General features: G+C 41.3%; 1 protein-coding gene across 6 annotated transcripts in view; it reads left to right on the top strand.

The window, feature by feature from the left end:
- Positions 1–23,712, top strand: part of QKI (QKI, KH domain containing RNA binding) — a 153,661-nt gene that overhangs the window by 33,623 nt on the left and 96,326 nt on the right. For all 6 annotated transcript variants that reach the window (XR_008794144.1, XM_056126293.1, XM_056126291.1 and 3 more), the window contains exon 2: positions 7,801–7,943. Coding sequence is in view for 5 of the 6 variants with exons in the window: in XM_056126293.1 (XP_055982268.1) it covers positions 7,801–7,943 (143 nt within the window). In the remaining variant the exon portion in view is untranslated. The remainder of the gene's footprint in view (positions 1–7,800; positions 7,944–23,712) is intronic.

Below are 23,712 nucleotides of genomic sequence, written 5' to 3'. Positions count from 1 at the left end.
GGAAATGTCAGTTTTAAGAAATGAGGCGGGGGCTGGAGCAAAGCGGCCGACCCGGGTTCGATTCCCAGCATCCCATAGGGTCCCCTGAGCTCCGCCAGGAGTAATTCCTGTGCAGAGCCAGGAGTAACCCTTGTGCATGGCTGGGTGTGACCCAAAAAGCGGGGAAAAAAAAAGGAAATGAGACAATAATGGTGAAATAGCACTGTAACCTTTTTGTTATCGTTATTACAATGATAAAAAATTTTCTTTTTGATTGATAGATTTGAATGTAAGGCACAAAGAGAAAGCAGGTAGGTGCTCAAATAAATATCTATGTGTCTCATAGCTGGTTTGTGCAATTAAATTAGCTGCTACAAAAGTGTTTATGAAAAATTTTAAATTTTAAAATGGTAACTTTTTAGATTTGGATTATTAAAAATCCTGAGAATAATTCATGCATTTAAATAGTCCATTATTTTTCATTTATAATAGCTTTTTTCCCCGACTGAACCCATAAGTGAATGTTTTTCATATTTCTTTTCCTACTTTTAATTTTTTGGTTTTAATTTGTGGCGAGTATTCCTAAACAGAGTGTGAAATAAGGTTCTGTTCTACTCTTTACTTGGCCTTCCAACATTGCACTATTGGATTTACACATAACTGCTCTCTCTTTTACAGTTTTGTCTAGGGAAATGACTGCTTAATTTCGTATTTTAGATTTCATGGTTTAGATTTTTCAGCCTATGCATTTTTGTTCTCTGTTTATCAAGTTGTCCTAAGTTTCGTGTTCTCTTTTTGTACTCTTGTTGATCTGCTAGTTACCCCAGTAATTCAGATTTTTTTATTTTCATTTTTTTTACTTTTACACCCAGCGATGCTCAGGGGTTCCTCCTGGCTCTGCACTCAGGAATGACTCCTGGTGGTGCTTGGGGGACCCTATGGGATGCCGGGGATTGAACCTGGGTTGGCCTCGTGCAAGGCAAACGCCCTCCCCACTACTGTCGCTTTGGACCCAGTGATTCAGATTTTTTTGTTTGGGTTTTGGGCCACACAGTTGACTTGGTGCTTAGGAATCACTCTGAGCGTCGGTTGGAGGGGTCCGTATGGGAGGCCAGGGATAGAACCTGGGTTGGTTGCCAAGCGTCCTACTTGTTCTTCTGCTGTCACACTGGCTCCCCAGTTTTCAAATTTTAAATGAATGCGAACCGGTGTTATGGTTGCAGAGAGATGGGTGGGATACTTGTGACTTGTGTAGGCATGGTAAAAGGGTTTTGGTGCTGGAAAAGAGAAAGTAGAGTAGGGAAATACATGTGTGGAGCCAGTAGTACCGTTTTCAAGACCAAGTGGAAAGTGTTTTAAAAGCTTACTGGAATTTGAAAAACAACTTCAATGATTTTCAATAGACTGATATTCAGTCCACCACTGAATATAATTTCAACAAAACATGAGAAATGAGAGAAGCCTGAATGTTGGGGAAGTGAAAAATGTGTTTTCTCAACATTATTAAATGATGGCACGACTGGGAGATTCCCAGACAAGTTGTTTCCTGCTTAAACCGGTGGATCCAGAGATAGGAGTTGTGGTGTGGCTTGAGATTTCATCAGAAGTTGATACGGTGTGCCTGTATTTCAGTAGTCAGGTTAGAGAATTGCATTGACTTGAACCTTTGACACTCATCTTTAAAAAAATGTCAGCTAATAGATTAATTTTAGTCTAAAGGTGTATGGAGAATTGTATTATAAAATGCATTTAGTTGAACCTTTTACTCAAAAAATACTCATGTCTAAAGAATGTCAGCTGACAAATTAACATTATTCTGAAGGTGTATGGATAGTAGAAAATAACCAGGAAAAAATTAAATTGTCTAAACAAACAATTGTGGGAGTTTGACATGGCGGAAGCTTGGCTTAGCACCATCAGTGTGTCAACAGTGCAGTCTGTTAGCCAAAAAAAAAAAGAGTGAAGTTCCTTTAATGCACCATGCACGTGGGAGTGTGTGGAACTCTGGTGGCAGGCGGCCTTGAGTCTGTATACCCATTACCAGGGAACTGTGGGCGTGAAGAATGGAATGAGGGAGGGTAAGACCAGTGCAAATCCACTGCTCTGCCATCTTGGTTATGATGGCTTGGTTACGTATGCAGGTGCCGATCTAGGGGTGTCAAAAAGGTTGAAGAACAATGGTGTAAAACCAAGCAAGGGAGGGTATATGAATGTGTTGAGTACAGAGTAAGAGGGTAGACAACAATCTCCAGTGGAAGCAGACCCTGAGCTATGGGCACTGTCACTGACCTGAGGATGCTGAGGCCAAAGCACCTTGGATAACAGTGGAAGGATCCTGGTGGATCAGCTCTCTGGGCAGAGCTCCGCAGATATGTAGTAGTAGTAGTAGTACTGATGATCTCTTAAATAAAAAGCAGATTCCCCGGAGAAGGATGGAGCAAGAGGGGTTTGCTCAGTGAAGTCAGCCAGAGAGAGGAGGACAGCTGCAGAACGTCTCTCTTACACAGAAGCAGAGTAAGGAGAGAGTAAATGGCCAGGGGCAAACGGACCCGGGAGCTGGTCTTCAGAGCTGAATTTCCCTGGCCGCGGTGAGATGGTGAGATTAGGGAGCCTGAGATGGGGCTCGGAGGGAAGTGGCCGCTCTGGTGAGGGTGTGGTGTTTGAATGTTGTGTGTATGAAACCCCGTCATTAACAGTAATCACGGTGACTAAAATAAAGCATAGAGCATTTTTTAAGCAAGCTGCCTTTATTTTGGACAGTGGGTGGGGAGAGGTGGCTCTGAGTGGTGCTCAGAGCACCTCCCTTGTCTTGAGCCAACTACCCTGTAGTACCACGTGAGGACCTGAGGATGTGGTGCCACTTAGTGCCTTGTTCTGGGGAGCACCTGGGACCCAGCTCAGGTTTCTGGGGCCACACCAGCAGTGCTTTCAGAGCCTTTCCGAAAGGTGACCCTTGGTTTAGTGAGCATATGGTAATGAGGACTGAGTGGGTAGGGTGCCTGCTAGACGTGCCACTAACTGTCCACTACCTCCCTGGTCCTGTATTTGATTTTGATTTTCAGTTTCTCATCAGTTGATGCTTAGGTCTCACTCCGGGCCTGGCACTTGCGGGTCACATCTGGTGGCGCTCTGTGGACCGCATTGTGCTGGGGAGTGAACCTGGAGCCCCAGTGCTCGAGGCCTTAGCTCTGGCGCTTTCGGCCATGTCCCTGGCCCTAAAACTCAACTGTACCTTTCCATAGCTTTGGGAGGAGATGCGTAGACATGCTAGAACTTTGCAGGTTTTTGTAGGGCTGTTCTACGTAAGAGACTTTCGGACTAATACTGAACTTGAGTATGCGAGTGGCGGCTAATGGAAGAATGTATGGAGGATTTGGTTCATTAAAATTTGTATCATTTTAGAAGTTGAAGTCTAAGATAAATTTATTTTGATATTGAGGTTATCGTGGAGTTCTTGGGAATTTTTATGAAATGACTGAATAATTGGTTTGGACTTTTTGAGGACTGTGTTATGGACAGATAATCATTCATGCATTATTATGCGGTGTTTAATACAAGGAAAATAGCACCCCTATTAAAACATTTCAAAAATCTTAGGCACGGTGCCTTACAATATTGTTAACGGTAGGGTTTCACGGATACAGTCTTCTAACACTACAGCCTCTACCAGAGTGTCGGCTGCGGACTCCTCCCCCCACTCCGTATTAATTACGGTGCTTTCCTGCTTTTCATAAATCAGCACCTGTAAACCACCACTTAGGAAGGATTAAGAGAATTATCCATGCCCAGACTCGTGATTTTCTTTTTTTGTTTTTTATGTGGTACTTTGACTGTTTTTGAGGATGCATGGAAAGCAAAACTTTGTATACACTTTTTTTTTGTTAGTTTTGTTTTTAACAGGGGGTTTTGGAGTAAAATAATAGATTGATTCCTGGAATATACTATGGCTGAAAACGAATGGGTTCAGTTGTGAGCTAGCAACCTCTAATTACAGTATAGACATTGAGAGGTTAAGTAAGATACTTACCTAAAATCACAGTTACTGTTCAGACTGGAATCAGAACCTGTTCTAACTTGAGTGTTGTAAATAACATGCCAAGAAGTGCTAATGATTTCCTGGCTAGAAAAGTACTGTTGATAAAAGCACTACTCAGCTGGTTGGATTCCACAGTGAGTAAGACTGCAAATTCCTTGAGAACTAGAATTATGTCTGAGTCATCTTTTCATTCTCATCAGTACTGTCTTGTATATAATTTGTGTTCTATAATTAAAATGAGTGATATATTTTAGAGAATGAGATGTGGCAGAAAGATTTTTAATCTGAAGAAAACTAAGATTTCTGATGATAGCTTCTCCTTTTGCCTCATACATTCTTCATCATTAGAAAATAAAGGTCAGTTTCTTCTCTCTCGACACTTTCCTTGATTCTAAACCACATTTCTTGATTCTGAAACCCCACATCAGGATCGATGGAACTGACTTCGTGCTTTTGTAGAATGTCGACCATCTCTGGTCCGAGCCTCTAACTGTTCTGCAACTTCCCAGTATCTTTCTTTCCTAGTGAGACTAACTTCCTGAGCAGGAATAATGACTCGTTAAGTTTGATGACCCAGACCCTGAAGTGTTCTTTTTTGTTGGTTGGTTTTGGGCTCCATCCAGCTGTGCTCAGGGCTTACTCCCGGCTTGGTGCTCAGGGATCACTCCTGTTGGGACTTGGGGAACCATGTGATCTCAAGGATCCAGCCTGGGTCAGCCACATGTAAGACAGGCAGTATCTGCAGTACTTTTTCTTTTTTCCACCCACCCGTCTACTTAAAATCTTCATTTGCTAGTTGAGCAACGTTCACTGTCCCAGGTCCTAGTCTGGGAGATGGAGTCGGGATGGGGAACAGCATCCTATGGAATTTTCATTTACTGCAGAATTATAGATGTTTATAGATGAATAGATGTTTTTTTCCATTATATTATATGAGTAGGTATAGGACGGATACTGGTTTTTTTTTTTTTTTTTTTGGTATGCCTATGTGAGCAATAGCACAGCGGTAGGGCGTTTGCCTTGCAAGCTGCCGGCCCTGCCAAGCCATGTTCGATTCCTGTGCCCCTCTCAGAGAGCCCGGCAAGCTACTGAGAGCATTTCGCCCGCACGGCAGAGCCTGGCAAGCTACCCACGATGTATTCGATATGCCAGACACAGTAACAACAAGTCTCACAGTGGAAATGTTACTGGGCCCGCTTGAACAAATCAGTGAACGGCGGGAGGGCAGTGCTACAGTGCAGTGCTATGTGTATATCATGTACTTCTCTTATTTGACTTTTGTCATTTGGTCATTTGTAGTTCTCTCTCTCTCTCTCTCTCTCTCTCTCTTACAAATTCTACTTTATCTTGGTATGTTCTATTTACAATGTGATGGTGGTCTCTGCATTTGGTATGTTTCCATCTATATAAGCAGTTCGTATTTTTAATTTACTTTTATGCTTGTGCTGAATTTTTATGTCATGTTCCTACAGATTCACAGAACGAATCTAGCACTTTATGAAGGAAACAAATTTAATCAAATTAATATGAAAATATTTTTTCTATAAAAACCTGAGCTAAAGGAGGACATGTATAATTTTATTTTTTAAGTTAAAATGAAAGAGGAAATTTGTCAGAAGAATACAAAAATTCTTGGATGGATCCCAGGTGCAGTGGGCTAAAGGTTAGATGCAGACCTGGTAATCTTAATTAATTAGTTTTTTCAGTGCTTCTCGGTTAATTACTTACCGTAATTTAATGAATTGCATCATTTAAATTATTCTTTGGTCATTGAAACCTTGATTTGAGAATTTTGCTATCCTTAATTTAAGATAAGGTAAGTACTGAAGTTCATAGTGCACATCTTTTTTTTTTTTTTTTTTTTGCTTTTTGGGTCATGCCCGGCGATGCTCAGGGGTTCCTCCTGGCTCTGCACTCAGGAGTTACTCCTGGCGGTGCTCAGGGGACCATATGGGATGCTGGGAATCGAACCCAGGTCAGCCATGTGCAAGGCAAACACCCTACCGGCTGTGCTATAGCTCCAGCCCCCAAACTTTTTTTTTCTTTATTTTTTTGCTCAAGAAATTTTTACATAACCCCAGGCATACAGGTGTAGAAAATAGGCATACAAATAAAATGTTTGTAGATAATAAATCCTTCTTCATTTTAAAATGATCTCCCCATTCAGCTACATAAGCTCATACAAGGTTGTGGCCCACAGTTGAAGAAATTAGGGTCTGTAGTGTGGGGAGAAGGTGATAGAGGCACTCGGCTCATGTAATAATGCAACCGAGACAGTAGGGCCAATGATAGTGTCTGTGCTGTAGCATTTCATTTTTCTTTTTGAGGGCAGGGGTTCACATGCAGTTGTGCTCAGGAGTTAGTTGCTCCTGGCTCCTGCACTCAGGGATCACTCCAGGCTGTGCTGGGGGTTGGGAAGGAATGTGGAGTGCTGGGGATTGAACCTGGGTCAGTGCATGGCCAGGCAAGAACCCTGCCCGCTGTACTGGTGCTTTGAGACCTGGAGCATTTAATTCTTACGAGAATTTTTTTGTGCGGGACTGTGATTTAAATTGATTTGTCATATACTTTCTTTTTTAAAGAAGTGTTTTTAAGTCTTAGCTCTGTCTTCACAACAATCACGACCATCCTGTTATTCGTCGATTGCCTCGAGCAGGCCCCAGTAACGTCTCTTCGTCCTAGCCCTGAGATTTTTTTTTTGGAAAGTGCCATACTCAAGGCTCTTTCAGGGTTAGGAGAATGAGACCCATCCTTGTGACTGGTATTTGGCATATTGGGGACGCCACGGGGAGTTTGCCAGACTCTGCCGTGTGGGCAGGTTGCATTCGGTAGCCTGCCAGGTTGTCCAAAGTAGGAATGAGATGATAAGATGTAGCGCGATCTTAAGATCGTAAGATCTGTCATGATCATTTATTTAAAAAAATTACGATTATCGACTTCTGGTACCTTTGCTTGTTTTTAATTCATTAACCCCTTGTAGTTCCAGCTTTCTTTGAAGCTTAACTCACCACTGGTGACTTTTTTGTCATGAAGTGGTACCTTCATAGGCCTGTGCTGTAGTCTGACGCCATTGATCCTCCTGTCCCTGAATTTGGCATTGTTTTCCTGTCCTTTCACACTTCTCCTAGTCGACCTCCCTTGCGTTCCTCTTGGAGCTTTTCTCAGCAACACTTAGATGTTGCTTTCCCTTGGTTTCCTTCAGTCCTTGCTTCTCTCTACCTGCCTTAAGACATCTCTTCCATTTCTGCAGTCTTAACTGCTAAAATTGTGCGTCACACCAAGTTCTGTTGGACTTACTGTCTGTACTCATTGAGTGTCTCTGTTTGTCCCCCAAAGACCTAAAAGAGACAGAGAAGTATAAGTTTCCTTCAGCCAGATTTTTTTTTTTTTGGAGCATAAAAGCTTTCAGATTGGCTTGTCTGACAAGCATTCTTATAATTGAGCTGAGCCTATCATTTGGAATGGCTGACATGGCAAAATTAAGATAATAGGTCTATATTATAGTGGATAGTATCTCAGGATTTGAAGTTAATTTTAATAAAATAGATGATTTTGTTGGTATAAGTTTGATTTCTAGTGGAGCAGTTTAAACTTATGGTTACTTCTAAATACAGACTTCGTCTGGAAATGACAGTATAGGTCAATCGTTCTTTGCATTGTGGAGTTTTAGCACCTTATCTCCGAAATCCCCCCCTGTCCCTTATATATATATATTTTTTTTTTTTCTGGATTAGCAAGAACACTTTTTTTTGGTCTAACACATTTAAAATTTTTACTTTTAACAGAAATTAGCAGAGTACGGAAAGACATGTACAATGACACATTAAATGGCAGTACAGAGAAAAGGAGTGCAGAGTTGCCTGATGCTGTGGGACCTATTGTTCAGTTGCAAGAGAAACTTTATGTGCCTGTAAAAGAATACCCAGATGTAAGTATGTTTTGTTGTTTCATTCATTTCTTTCCTATTTTACATGCTTTGGGAGGAGAGATGTGGTGGTAAATACTTAAGCATTGCCAGCCACTTGAAAGTTTTTTCATACATGGGCCTGGTGGTGTGAATATCATGACATGCAAAATTATAAAAAATTCTAATTATGTTTTCATTTGATGCTGTTCTGTCCCTACTGGAAGTGTACGCAGCAAAGACTTGACTTTAGGCTTCATATTGATTTAAGAATTTTGGAAAGACCTTTGCACTCAGTGTGAGGGAGCGCTGAGTATGACTTTCTCTTCCACTGTGATCTAACCTCAGAGCTGCCACAGACAGGACCATTATCATTCTTTTTATTCTGTGATAGTAAGATTCATTTCAGCTCTAGAAGTTTATGATAATTGCTGTTGGTAATTTTTTCCCCCCATCTTAGTTCATTGCCTCACTGTTCTCTTTAAGCATCTTGTGAATAACCTTGTTACCAGGTACCAGTATACCAGCTGCTTCATAAATAGATCCAGTGCCTTGCCTTTGGTTAAAAGCCCTGCATGCACGTGGTCCTTTTTGTCTCTCGGAACTTCTAAGTTATTTTCCTCGTTCTCCAAACACTGTTGTCATGTTGACTCTTGAAACATGAGTCATCTAGCCAAGTCCAGTGTGAGGACCTTTGTTAGCTGGGCCCCATCTTGACTGACTTCACTCACTTCTTGACATTAGTAGTTAGGCATCCCCTGACTATTTACCTAAAAATTGTCTGGTTTCTCCTTGTTTCACATCACTTTAGTTCTCTGTAATAGCACTAAGTATCTGGCAATTTTCTTGATTGCTTTTTTTTTTTCCCTATCACCCTATCTCAAAACAGAGAAAACTTAAAAACAAGAATCTGTTTTTACATTCAATGCTGTGTTCCAGTAGCATGATACTGGCACATAATAGACATCTAAATCCATTGAATAAAAAAAAGTGGTAGTTTTTTTTTTTTTTTTGCTACATGTCAGAGGACTTTTCTGAAAGTAAATATGAGATGGAATTCATATTGTACGGCCAAAAATGTGGTTTGTTTGCTTTAAATTCATTGTATGGATCATATATTAGCTTGGAGGTGGGAAATAAATGCCCCAAGTTGTTATTTTCTTAAATTTTGTTTTGTTTTGTTTTGTGTTTGGGGACCGTACCTGTTCTCTGTCTTCTAGCTCACCTTTGGGGATCCCTATCATGATGGTGAGGGGACCATATCGTACACGCAGTGGGTCACATTGGGGGTTCTCCCATGCAGACAGTGTACTCCAACCTTGGAAGCAGTCTTTCCAGCCCCAATAACAGTTTTCTGTTGCAGTTAAAGTTATAAAGCTTTGAATTTGCACAGATTTATCACAGCGCTCTATAGAAAAGATAAAGCATTTGCAGTGTTACTGCAAATAAATAGTTCTGAGTGATGCAGGTAGAGAAGGAACTTCTTGGAAGACAGTTTAGTATAGTCCATCCAAAAATTAAGGGAGTGAGAGCAAACCCTCAGTGAATAGGTCTTTGGACAACTGAGACCTCAGTAGTAGGTACTGGGAGCTTGGGCGAGAGCCTTGCTCATCACATAACTTGGCAGTAGCCTCTCTCAGATTTTATTTTCGAGTGTCAGATTCTTGAGAAGGAGAATGCATTTTGAAGGACCACGAGACTAGCCCAGTCTGGAGAGGACTACTGTGGGCAATCCCTGGGTATGGGGTGATTCCTACAGACAAAAACTTATGACCTGGGCAGCTATTTCTAGCGGATCCTTGTTTTGGGTTTTTTTCTTTTTCTTCTTCTTGTTTTGTTTTTGATCTTCTCAAGCTTCAAGCGATAGAGTATTCTAAGATCATGTGTCCTTGTTAGAGAACATATCCTTAATCTACCTGGTCCCCTGCTTCCAGGAAAAAAAAACTTTTTCTAAGGGAGAAGTATTTATATTTTATTACTTAAAAGAATGTGTTGTAGGCAGTCTTAAAGAGTCAGGGGGATGCATTTCACAGGATGGGTCCAGACAGAGTTCTTTTTTATTGTAGTCTTTCTTCTATCTTTATGTCTTTCTTCTAGCGGTTGAAATTGATTGTCATAGTGGCCTTTTTGTTGCGGACAGCGATCTTGGAGAATTGTCTAGATGAGTGGCTTGCAAAATGTGTTTCCTGGACTGGAGTGGCCAACTTAACACGTGTTCAAACCCTGTTGCAGTTAGACGTACATCTAGATTTGGTCAGTGAGTCTGAGTTTGGATGGCTCGGCATTCGAGCATATTTAGCAAGACATAAAAATTTAACTATTACTTTTGCTGCTGGTGCTCAGGGCAGACTCCTGGCTTTGTGCTCTGGGATCACTTTGGCGGTGCTGGGGGGAGCGGGGAGGGCCATATGTGATGATGGACATCAGCCTGTGGTCAGCAGCAAGGCAAGAGCCTTATCCCCTGCACTTTCTGGCTGACCCGAGTCATTTTTTTTTTTTAAATAAAAAAATTTTTTTTAATTGCATCACAGAGAGATACACAGTTACAAATTTGTTCAAGATCGGGTTTTGGTCACACAGTGTTCCAAAACCCATCTTTTCAACAGTGCACATTTTCTGCCACCTTCGTCCTCAGTTTTCCACCTCCGCCCCCAGCCTGCCTTTGCTCTCCCCTTTTTCCCCACTCTCCTCTTTCCCTTTCTTCCTCTCTTCCTCTCTCCTTCTCCCCCCACCTCCCTCCCTCCCTCCCTCCCTCCCTCCCTCCCTCTTTTTTAGCCACTGTGTTGTGCAATACTGTTTCTGAAAGGGTTCCATGCATATCACTTCCAGTTTATGTCCAGGGTGATCATTTCCAACTGTCCTTGTCACAGTTGGGCAGGTCCCTTCCTCCCCCTCCCCATTTGTAGCAAGCTACCTGCCATGGACCCTCTGCCTGGCCCTTGTTTTGTTTCCACTGTCTTTGGATATTCGCACACTAGGTGTGTTCCCCCCCTCCCCCCCAGATACCCTGCAAATGAGCGTAATCATTCTGTTTTTCCCTCTGCCTCTGATTTCACACAGCATGATATTCTGTGTCCTAGTTATAATTCTTAACTAAGATGATGTGAGAGAGAAATAAATTTAAACCGTTTTGATTCTCAATATAATTATTCACCTTGGTTTTTAACACATACACCCACACTTTGATTCAAGATATAATGCCATTTATATTCTTGCATTCTAACAATTTAAATTTTATTTTGTGCTAGCAATTTAAATAATTTATTTCCCCCTTACACTTTGTATAAACACTGTGGTTTACAGAGTTGTTGATATTGATTTGTTACAGACATTCAATATACCAAAACCAATCCCACCACCATTGCACCTTCCACCACCATTATCTCCAGTTTTCCCAACCACCCCTTAAGCCTGACCCCATAGAAGGCACTCGGTAATTTATTTTATAGCACTGTAGTACTGTTGTCCCGTTGCTCATTGATTTGCTCCAGTGGGCACCAGTAACGTCTCCATTTGTCCCTGTCATGTACTAGTGTAGCACAATGGCATCTGCTTGCTCCAGGAACACGAAGTGAGACTTGTTACTGTTTTTGGCATACTGAATACCCCATGGGTAGCTTGCCAGGCTCTGCTGTGCAGGTGGGATACTCTTGGGAGCTTGCTGGGCTCTCCAAGAGGGACAAAGGAATCGAACCCAGGTCGGCCGCACGCAAGGCAAATGCCTTATCTGCTGTGCTATTGCTCCAGCCCAATTTATTTTGTATTGTCACAATTTGCTAAAAGAATGATCAAAAATGTTTCTTCAGAAGAAAGTGAAGATTGTGTATCTCACCAAGGAGCGGTTAACCCCTTGTACAAGAGATTACTAAAATGTTGCAGGTTAAGCCTTCTTTGTTGATATCTTGTCAGTTGAGATTGGATGCCCTCTATACTACATCCCATCTAATCTGGTGGCTGCAAATGTGGCTGCGCACTCCAGGAAGTCCAGAATTTTTAACAGGGTTATACAGCTGGAGTTAAATTTTTAATTGGGTGGCAGATTTTTGGTGTGTGCATGACTGCCAGGGCTCTGGAAGGACAGAGAGGTGGGAGGAAGTAGCCCAACCACGCCTCCATGAAAGCCGGGGGATTTCACTCGCAAAACCCGCATACCTGAGTTTTCCACTCAGGACCAGTTTCTGGATGAGACTGGTCCCAAGCAGTGGGGTCCAGTTGGAAGCATGGCGGCTACTGTGGAGTCAGTCACTTTTTAAAAGCAGATGTCTATGAAAGGAATGAAAGAACTCCAAAAATGGGGATGTGCACACAGTTTTTAGTTTTCTTTGCTGAGGCTAATACCTTACGTAAACAGAGTAACTTTTGTATTGCTTATTTGAAACTTGATCTCACTTTCAACCTTTTTTTTTAAGTTGTAGTTCCTATCATATTTTGGTTGTATGGGAAATTTATTTCAGAATTTCGAATTGGATATTTGCTATAATGTAGCAAATGATATATCATGTACTTATTACCCTTGCTTTTCTTACCCTTGCTTTTTTTCACTTAACATACTTTAGAAATGATAGATTCATCTTTCCTTCTCATTTGTATACGAGCTTGCCCTTCAGAGTAAATTAATCTAACTTGACTTAAACTCTTTTATTATTAAAGCTTCAAAAGAATGTTACTGCATAACAGTCAAGAGTGTAGACTCAGAATCAGACCCCTGACCACTTTAGTACTTGTTTTTTATCATTTTACGCAAATTCCTCATGCTTTTCAGTCACAGTTTTGGTCTTTTTTAATGGAGACATTCTCTCCTGGGTTATGTTTACCTAATGAGTTAATACCTGCAAAGCTTTTGGAAAACACCTATACACTATTTATAAATAAGCTGGTTACATTATATGGGTTATTTTAGACGCCATGTTTTGCATTTGGGACTCACAGAAGTCTGATTAAATTTTTGAGAAATATGCTAAATAGGGTTGGCAAAACATAAGCTTCATTGAAAGTGGGGATTTTGTCCCTTGCTACATTTTCACTGTCTAAAATAGTGTCAGGTGTTTGATGCACAGTACTTAATTTTTTTTGTATATTTGTATGAAAGTCTATCATGTACCGCGAAACTTATTCCTAACTTGTTTTCTGCATTTGTACACACCAGCTTATTTATACGTGTTACATCAGATGCCACGTTTTGCATTTGGGACTCACAGAAGTCTGATTCAATGTTTGAGAAATGAGGCAGTCATATGTATTGTCTCTCCCATTGTTTTTGAGTCACTGGCTTAATGATGCGGGGATGAAAAGAATGAGAAGAGAATCTAATAGCCTATCAAAAATGTCTTGCTTTGTTTTTTACAAAAGTCATATTTGTTAAAAAAGCAGACTCAGTGCATGTATACTGTGTACTAAGCACAGTCGAAGGCAATATTAAGTTAAGAAAAGTATTGAGACTGTCTAAGATAATAGTGGATTTTTGAACCAGATCGGCCTGGGGTTTAAATGACTAGAGATTTAAGTCCATGGGAGTGATCTATAAGTAGTATATGAGTGGAATTGACTCTGATAAGGTAGAAAATAGAATAAATGGTGTATGAATAGAATTGACTCTGTTAGGAAAAAAACCCAATATTTTAGTGAGTCGGTAGTAATAGTCATTAAATTTGCCAACTTAACTGGTTTTGAGTTGTGAGAAATTTGTTTTATAGGCTCTACCAAGTATTAGATAAATTTCAAATACTGACAAGGCCTGGCTGTTATGGAGATTTCTTCTTTTGTATATTATATATGAACTTCATAAATTTCTAGCCTATTTGTTTGGGATATGATACAATAAAATTATGAGACTTTCCCCGGAATTTTTAAAGGAATGTATCTCTTGACTTGAGCTGGAGCGATAGCACAGCAGGCAGGGTTTTTGCCTTGCACGCGGCCCACCCGGGTGCCCCTCTTGGAGAGAGAGCCTGGCAAACTACTGAGAGTATCTCGCCTGCACGGCAGAGCCTGGGAAGCTCCCCGTGGCGTATTCGATACGCCAAAAACAGTAAAAACAAGTCTCACAATGAAGACGTTATTGGTGCCTGCTCCAGCAAATCAATGAGCAAGGGGAGGACATTGCTACAGTGCTATATCCCTTGATTTCAGTTTCTTTTTTTGTGGGGGGGTGGGGGTGGGAGGACCTGCCAGGCACTTCCGGTGACACTTGGCCAACCAGGCCACTTCAGTGGTGATGTGATGTGGTCTGTGATGTGATGTTGTTCTGGGTTTCTATGGCTACACTAGTGGTTCTTGTTACTAGAACCATGTGGTGCTCGGGAAGTTTTTTTTTTTTTCTTTTCCCAGTTTGTAGGATTCTAGTCTGGTGACAATAATTAATAATGGTTACTTTGATGTTATTTTTAGCATTTTGTTTCATACTGGCAATTTAAGTTGATGTAGGAGTATGGATTTTGTTCCTTTTGAGTGAGATTTTTCTAGATCTGCAGATAACTTTTAGTTTCCAAGTTGGTACTCCTTAGTACACCTTACTGGTTTTCTTCTCTTACCCAAGATTGTGATCTGCAGATTGTTGGTTGAGCTGGTACTTGTTTGAAGGGGCTATGAGAAGAGAAATAGGATCAGTGAAGTTAGTTGCTTTTCTTGGGGGGGTGGGGGTGGGGGTGTCTTTGTTTTGTTGTCAGTTTTGACTTTTTTATTGTGTTCATGACATTGATCAAGAATGTTCCAGAATCTTGAGTCCAGAGTTGTAAAACAGTGGGTACGGTGCTTGTCTTGCACACAGCTCACCCAGGTTTGATTCCTGGCACCCTATATGGTCTCCTGAGCACGCAGGAGTGATTCCTGAGTGCAGAACCAGGAGTAATCTCTGGGCACTGCCAATGGTGTCCCAAAGCAAAAATAACAAAAGAAAAGAATGTATCAAATATTCTTTGAAAATTTTTATAAGCTAATTAAAAATTAATATAAACTACTTTTTCTTTTGTTCTTTTAGAAACATACATTGCATAAAAATTTAATGATTTGCAAAGCTTTTCATTTCAGTAGGTTAAATTTTGGCAAAATATAATCCTAGTTATGAATGAAGATGCGATATTTTTAGAGGGAAGACCTGCACTCCTGTTTGATTACTTAGGCAGGTATTAATTTTAGATTATAGGTATCAATTTTAAGGAAGATTAATACATGTTTTTGTTGAGCAAAATTATGAAGTGTTTTAGATTATGTAGTGAACTGTTGGAGTTTGTAAGTTAGTACCTGAAGGATATTAATAGAAAATATTTTGGAAAACAATTTCGGGAAAATCTCAGAGCAAAAATTCTCAATTTAGGCTCTTTAAAAAGTCTAATTATTTTTTCTTTTGATTGGGGAAGGGTTGTTCCATACTCAGTGATGCTAAAGAGGGATCCCTTATTGTGCTTAGGACCCATATATTGTGCTGGAACCAAACTGGGGTTCACTTTGGTAAGGAAGTTATAGGCACACACTGTAACTTTTTTTTTTTTTGGTGGGAAGAAGGGTTTGGTCCTTATTTTGGGGACTTACTGGTGCTTGGGGTTGGGGGTGGTGGAGAACGACCATGAGAGGTGTCAAGGATTGAAGAACTGTCAGCTGCGTTGAAGGCAAGTGCTAACCCTTTTTCATCAATCTGGTCCAACAATTTTTAAAATAATTAATTTCTCAGTGAGAGTGTTAGAAATACTAATGCTTTCTATTGTAATAAACATTAATATTTAAAAAGAATCAGTGCTTAGTGTTCAGATACAAACGTTGAAGTTTTAGGGAAGAATCATTTCTTGTAAGCAAAGTTTTGCAGGCTCAGTTTAGATAGAACCTTTTTTTTCTGAGTTTTCTTATTCCAAAGATAGAATCTGCCTTGTTAAAATAATTGTGACAAAGGACCACTTGGAACCATTTGCATCACAGATGCCTTTGAAATTCCCACTGAAGTGACCAGAGTAAATAGGTAGACTCTCGAGGGAGGCCACCTCGTCAGTGCCACTCACAGTCCAGGGGGCTGAGTTGTGTCTTAGATACTAAAGCTGTGGGCACTGATCTAATGTTGGCTAATCTCGAGCTGTCAGCAGAATCTTCTGAACCCCAAATCTCTTTATTTTAAAAACGACCCATGAAATAGAGTAGGGAATAAACAGAGGCCATACTACGCTGGATAGCACGGCAGGTAGGGCGTTTTGCCTTGCATGCTACTGACCCGGATTCGATTCCTCTTCCCTCTCGGAGAGCCTGGCAAGCTACCGAGAGTATTTCGCCTGCACGACAAAGCCTGACAAGCTCCCCATGGCGTATTCGATATGCTCAAAACAGTAACAAGTTTCACAATTTGTTGTGAGATGTTACTGGTGCCCGCTCGAGCAAATCGATGATCAACGGGAGGACAGTGCTACAGTGCATACTATTCTAGCTCAACTGCACATCTTATAAGTAGACCTAAATTTACTTTCCCAACGAATGAGCCATCAGTCATCACACCTTTGCTTGAATTTGGGCAGAAAACTACCTAAACTTTTGACAAAATCTGCCCTGGTTAGGGGGCTGGAGCAATAGTACAGCGGGCAGGGCGTTTGTCTTGCACACAGCCAGCCCAGGTTCGATCCCCAGCATCCCATATGGTTCCCCAAACACCACCAGGAGTCATTCCTGAGTGCAGAGCCAGGAGTCACCCATGAGCATCACTGGTGTGACCCAAAAAGCAAAACACACCCACACACACACACACACACACACACACACACCCCTACCCCTGCCTTAGCTGATTCTTAGGGACATCAGTGACCTAGCCTTGGAGCTAAATTTGATTATTTATTTTTTGGGGGTAGGTGGTCTGGGAGCCCCATTGGTGAACTTTGGGCAACCTAATCAGCAGTTAATGGTGAAGAGCTCCAGGGTGTAATTTACTTAGACCAGACCATATTGGCAGTATTTACTCCAGGGCCACACCTGTATTTTTAGCATTCACCCTAACTCCTTCTAAATTTAATCATTATTGAAAAAGCATATCCTATGTTTTAATAAGACTATCCCTTAGAACGGAATATTCTGTAAGTAAATGAAGTGCTAGTGGAAACCATTTTGACGACTGTGGAAAAGCTGCTTCACTTGAGTTCCTGCACAGTATCAGGGCAAGGAACCTGCCCGTCCTGAACTTGTTCCTCTCCACTTTCTCCTGGTGCCATAACTGGGTAATATTGTGCCTTCTCAGTCGTGAAGAGCCCCCCAGGGCTTCACCCATGGGCATCAAACCCAGGCCTCTGCATTAACCCTTTTTGCTGTGGTACGATACTTTTTTTCTTTATTATTTGGTAATTTATTGAGTTTAAAAATACATTTATGTTGCATTTTTATGTTATAAAATGTTCATTGTTTTGAATAGCTCTTGTGAGATTATACGAAAACTATAAATCTGTAACTTTAATTACATACCGAAAAAGAACAATTAGAAATATTGTTCTTTTTTTCTATGTTCTAGCCATAGAAATGTGGCTAGAGAAGAGTCATCCCAGTTAGAAAAAGGCAGTGAAAATATGGAGATGACAGGATGTGATTGTGTAGAAGTAAAGTAAAAAGTAAGGTAAAGGCCCTCCCGTTGATCATCGATTTGCTCGAGCGGGCCCAGTAACGTCTCCATTGGAGACTTTGTTGTTACTGTGTTTGGCATATCGAATACTCTCGGTAGCTTGCCGGGCTCTCCGAGAGGGGCGGAGGAATCGAACTCGGGTCGGCCATGTTGGCTGCTTGCAAGGCGAACGCCCTGCCGCTGTGCTATCGCTCCAGCGAGTCAGGGGCTCGCCCGAAAGCCGCCGTGTAGAAGTAGTAATAGTAATAATAAATTTGTGAATGTGGGTGGGGAAGAAGTTACAGAAACGGCTTCTCTAAAATTAAACGAGTCTGAATATGATTTTTTTAAATTTATTTATTTATTGAATCACTGTGGGAAAGGTTACAAAGCTTTCAGGTTTAGGTCTCAGTCATGCAAATATCAAACACCTTTCCCTTTACCAACACTTTGAATATGATTTTTATGCATCTTGGACTGAGTTTATTGGATGGTTAAGAGTAAGAAAAATAAACGTGAGTTTTCCATGATGACAGAATATTTTCAGGGTCTTTAGGAGAGAGGTGCTTCAAAAATACTTTTAGCAATCAAAGAGAGGTGTTGAACTACACTTTCTGAATATTTTGATCAGTCTAAGTGTTCCCGTGTTTGACTTCTTATGTGACCTTTCTTGTACTACATGTGATGATAGTAAAACAGCCTTGCACTGTTGTGAAGATTTAAAGGCTCAGTGTACACAAAGTGTTTGGTGTAGAAAATGTTTTATACTTGTACACTCTATCTCGGCTTTCTCAGCATGGTGTTAAGAAATGCGAGTGACGATCTTTGCATTCGTGATATTATTATACTGAGAAAGTGGAGATAACAACTGATTTTTTTTTTTTTTTTACATCATTGACCAGGCCTGTGGTTTAAAGAATTCCTGAAATGCATGAGGTTCTGTGGTGCATCTGACTTAATCTAGTGATTGTATTTTTCACTGAGCCGATGAAAAAAATCACTCTGCGACTCTGCCAACAGTTTCCATGAAATCCCATTTCCATTCAGAAATATGAATAAGTGTTATTTTCTTAGTGTTATAAGAAACAGTAGGTTTAAGGAAAAGATTAGAAGCTGGTCCCTGACATCATGGAATGATTTTTGAAGAGAAGCAGATCATTGTTTTCCATGAATAAAAGGGAGCCACAGAAGGGATGCGTGATTGGAGTATTACATGGAGGAGAATTTAACATGTTTGGGAGGAAAGAAAGAGGAAGAAAAATGTGGAGGGAAGAAAATAAAAAATACTTTTTATTTTTAGTTTTTAAGTTTTAATTTTTTTGTTTGTCTTTGTCCCACATCCAGCTCTGCTCAGGGATCACTCCTGTTCACAAGGACGGGGCGGGGGGGGATGACATTATTGGGTGCCAGGGATCAGACTCAAGTTGGCCACGTGCAAGACAAGTGCTCTACCTGTTGTACTATTGCTTTAGTCCCCCAATACTTCTTATTTGTGGAGAGCAATGTGTGAGTTGTTTGTGTGTCTGGATTTGAAGAGTAATAGCAAAATAATAAGGTCTTGAGAAGTAGTTCTTATTCAGGGGTCAGAGGATAATACTGCTTAGTTGCCTTGCATATGACTAACCCTGGTATGATCACTGGTCCCCTGAGCACTGCCAGGAGTAGCTCCTGGACACCATTGAGTGTGTGTTAATCCCCCCACCTGCCAAAAAGGTACAGTAGGGTTCTTATTTTTTCAATCGTACACTGTCCAAAATATTGTCCTCTAGTTGTGTCATGAAACTTGCTGGCTTCGTAAGTTTATTTTAATCTGTCAGATCGCTTCGTTTTTTAGGTACTTGTTATTTAGTTCTTAGAAGGATCTAATCATTATTTTCACTTTAGTTTGTTCTGGATGCTTTCCCAATTACATCTCTATTCAAAGGATGAAGATTTGACAGAGTTCATCCACATTGCCATGCCACAGTCATGGTTTGGCGGTTACTTCTTCCCTTTACACCTGCTGGTCCAAATGGCTCTGCTTATGTAACCCAGTCCCCTACCAGTGCCAGTATGACGCATGCCAAGATATGACTCTCGGTAGGCCTGATACGGGAAAGGCTTTGCAAGATGGCTCCCGTAATGTTCATTATGTAGACATAAGTCAGAACTTTCATCCAAGAGATTTGGCTCCTTACCTCGAATTAAGATGTGGAACATAGATAAGGCGTTTTGATACAGCTGCTGTGGTATTTTTAATTAAAGATGGTTGTCGTGCTAAGTAGTCAGGATTTTTCTCTTCTCTTCCATGCCTGACTAAGATAGGCTCTCTAGTGTTGACTGGAGGGTTTTCTTTTTTGGTGCACATGTTAAAGCACAGCAGTAGGGCGTTCGCCTTGCACACAGCCAACATGGCCGACCCTAGTTCGATTCCTCCGCCCCTCTCGGAGAGCCCGGCAAGCTACCGAGAGGATCTCGCCCGCACGGCAGAGCCTGGCAAGCTCCCCGTGACGTATTCGATATGCCAGACACAGTAACAACAAAGTCTCCAATGGAGACGTTACTGGGTCCGCTCGAGCAAATCGAAGATCAACGGGAGGGCCTTTACTTTACTTTTACTTTATGTTAAATGATGGAAGACTTCAAAATATACATCTTTGTTTATGCATTTTCCACACCTACTGTGTTAACTTATGTAATGCAGTATCAAGTTTGTAAGGTTAATTAAAGTCACATTAGAAATTTACTGATAATATAACATACAAAAACAGATTATGAAGTCTCTTGTAAAAAAAGGATATGAAGAAGCGCATATTCTTAAAGTTGCTATTCTAAAACTAAGCAAAAATCATTCTTACCTTTTTTGAAATGCTTAATGAGGTCCTTTAGAAATAATTTTTAGCATTTTTCTGTTTTGATGGTGTCTCTCACAAGGTTTTATATTTAATTGTAGGTTCTCAAAAGGCTAATGAAAAGTTTGCTGTAACACTTTGCATTTTGTCATTGGGAGAGATCTTTCTTCTTTTTTTTTTTTTAAATGAAGTGAGCAGCACCGAGTAACATTAGACATGACTGTTGTTAACCTCTTCTTTAGAAATTTCCTTGCCACTTGAGGTAAATGTAACTGGTGAGCCACAGAGACAGTCTGTACTAAAGAGAGGGGTTAATGAACATCTTTCTGTCTCTTCTTTCCCTTCTTTCCCCTTTAATATTGCAGTTAGCTCAGGCTGTTTGAAGTGATTTCCTTCGAATATGTTGTGACATTGTTTTAATTGAATGAAGCTGCAGAACTAGCATGATAAATCAACACAATGAATTTTAATACAAGGCAAATGATAATAACTTGGAAATTGGTTGCAGTAGACAAAGCAGCTGCTGTGATTAATTTTTTTTTTAATTCTCATAGCCTTCTGAAAAGGATGACCTTGACAATTTAAGTTGTATGCACTTTAACACACTTCAACTGGTTGGCTGGCCCATGGCCAGTCGAGTTCTTTGTGTGTGTGGTAGCTTTCAAAGGAATGCCCAGGGGTCTCCTGAGAATCCTGGCACTTACTGACAAGCCTACTGGACAGCTGAGTATGTGGGCCTAAGGATGCAACACTCCCAGGGCCCCGCGGTGCTGGGTCTTGTCCAGGCCACCCTAACAATACCCAGGGACCACGTGATGCCATGGATCGAAAGAGGATGGGTTACACACAGAATACTTGCCTCAAACCCTGTGAAATCTCTTAGACCCACATTGGTTGATTTCAGTTGTCTTTTTTTTTTTTTTTTTTTTTTGCTTTTTGCTTTTTGGGTCCCACCTGGTGATGCAAAGGGGTTTCTCCTGGCTCATGTACTCAGGAATTACTTCTGGCAGTGCTCGGGGGACCATATGGGATGCTGGGAATTGAACCCCGATCAGCCGCGGGCAAGGCAAACACCCTACCTGCTGTGCTATCGCTCCAGTCTCTCGATTGTCTTTTAGAAAACAGCTTCCCCCCCAGTTGATTATGCTTTTTTTTGATCCTCCGCAACCCCCCCCCCCCCCCCCCCACACACACACACACCTCTCCTGACCCAGTATAGTGCAACTTTGCAAACTATTATTTGGAAAAATCTAACCAAGAGTTGCTTTGTATTAGCTAAGGATTAATTTTTCTTTTACATTTTATGTATTTTTAATTGAATTACTGTGACATATATCCTTACAAAGCTGTTCATGATTGAATTTCAGTCACTCCTCCCTCCACCAGTTTTTTTGGGCTGTACCCAGTGGCACTGAAGGGTTACTCCTGGCTGTGCCCTCGGGGCTCAGTTCTGGAAGCCTTAAGGCACCATTTTGCATGCTGGGGATTGAATTCTGGTTGTTCATGTGTAGGGAACCTTACCCTTGTACTAGCTCTGTGGCCCCAGATTGGTTCATTTTTATTGTTAGGAAAATTTGTCACACAGTAGTCAATATTTTGGGTTTTAAGGTTTTAAAAACTTTTGTAAGAATTTTGAGGATTACTTTGCTATGGAAGACGTTATTTTGTATGCATTCTAAATGCTGTGGTTTCAGCAGAAGAGTGTTAATGTCGGAAGAGTAGGATGGACGTGTGTGTCCAGAGGTGTAGGCCAACAGGTCCATGGTAATTACAGTTCAGTTTCTGGAAGTGCTGGGCACCTCCTTTCATAATAAAAAGTTACAGAATATTTTGCTGCATTGGGTGTGTGTGTGTGTGTGTGTGTGTGTGTGTGTGTTGTGTAAGAGTTGCTTTGGATGTATAGTGAACCGCTGTTACTGGGACTGCAAGATGTCTTAAGACATTGTCAAGGTAACAGTGTCTTCATTCTCCCCCCCCTCCACTCCTGTCCCCTTCCCCGCCCCCTCCCCGCCCTTCCCCTTCTTTCCTCCTCCTACTCTGTTATTCCTCATCCTCCCTCCTCTCCCTCTTGTCTCCTCCCCCTTCTCCTCCTCCTCTTTTTCTTCTCCTCCCCTCTCTTCCTCCCCTCTTTTGCTCTTCCTCTCTTCTCCTCTTCATTTTCCCTCCTTTCTCCTCCTCCACCTCCTCCTCCACCTCCTCCTCTTTTCTCCTCCTCCCATCCCTCCACCCAATCTCTAACTCTCTTTTTGATTTTTTGCTACAAAGCAAACCTTGGATGAAAGTCTTATGGAGTTGAATTTGAAAACGAAAGGCTTTTTTCTATTTGACTACACAATACTCAGTAAGGGATGGCAGATGAAGATCGTTGTGTCTTGCAGTTGTGAGAAAAGAGGGGTGACGTGACAGAATCTGTGACTATTGAAAGGTACGGTTTGGAAGTTGCAGAAAAGTAGAGCACAGTTGCTACAAGAGAACATAGGCTGGCCTGTTGGTAGACTTTCTGACAGGTTTCTTCCCCCTCCTCCTCAGAGCCTAGTACTAAATACGTTTTTACCCTATTCTTACCAAAGTTATTTGTCAATTCCAGACCTATTCCAATTAAAAGGCAGCCTCTTAGAAAATGTTATGCATTAGCCCTATTGACTAAGAGCTAGCAGACTCATCTAGACCAGCTGAACAAGTCTAGTTGGAAAAGAAAACAGCCTGAATGCATCAGAGACCCACCGAGGTTATGAATGATTGTTAGTTCAGAATTCCAGGGAAGACAGATCAGTGAACCCAGAGCGTAAGCTTGGGGTTGGGGAATGCTTCCCCCGGGTGTGTTGGATGAGCCTAGGAGGCGTCTGCAGCTTCCATCGCTGGGGTCTGTACGTCCCCCTTGGCTCTGGCTGGGGTGCTGTTGGGTGAGCCAGCTCGGAAGAACTGGAGTCGCTGGTTTGGTGCCGGAGCCCAGCCATCAGATCGTCTCGGTCTCATGAAGCTGCTGAGATGATCTTGGGCTGGAACTATGTAGTGGCTTCCTGGAAGAAACTGATGGACATTCTCGCGCATTTTCCTCCTTTTGGCCACGCCTGGTGATGCTCAGGAACTGCTCCCGACGAGACTTAAGCAGCTCTCCTGGCTGTAGAACTTGGCAGTGCCAAGGATCACACTCAGTCCTCCTGCATGCAAAGCATGGCCTTCTGCCCCTTGATCTTTCCACCCACTGGATATAAAGTGTAAAATACTTATTTCTTGCAGTGTGTTTCGCACATGCTAGAAAATGACCAAATTTGCAGGAAACACAAATAATATGAAAACTCTGAAGAAAAAACAAAACAAATCTATAGGGATCTTAGAATGGTCAGACTCAGATATTATTTATTTTGATTTTTTTCAGACTCTGATTTTAAAAGCTTGTTTATTG

Source organism: Sorex fumeus, unplaced genomic scaffold (assembly GCF_029834395.1).
Source record: "Sorex fumeus unplaced genomic scaffold, SorFum_2.1 ptg000061l, whole genome shotgun sequence".
NCBI lineage: Eukaryota > Metazoa > Chordata > Mammalia > Eulipotyphla > Soricidae > Sorex > Sorex fumeus.
Note: the sequence above shows the minus strand (reverse complement) of the source record. Positions and strands in the feature narration are given on the sequence as shown.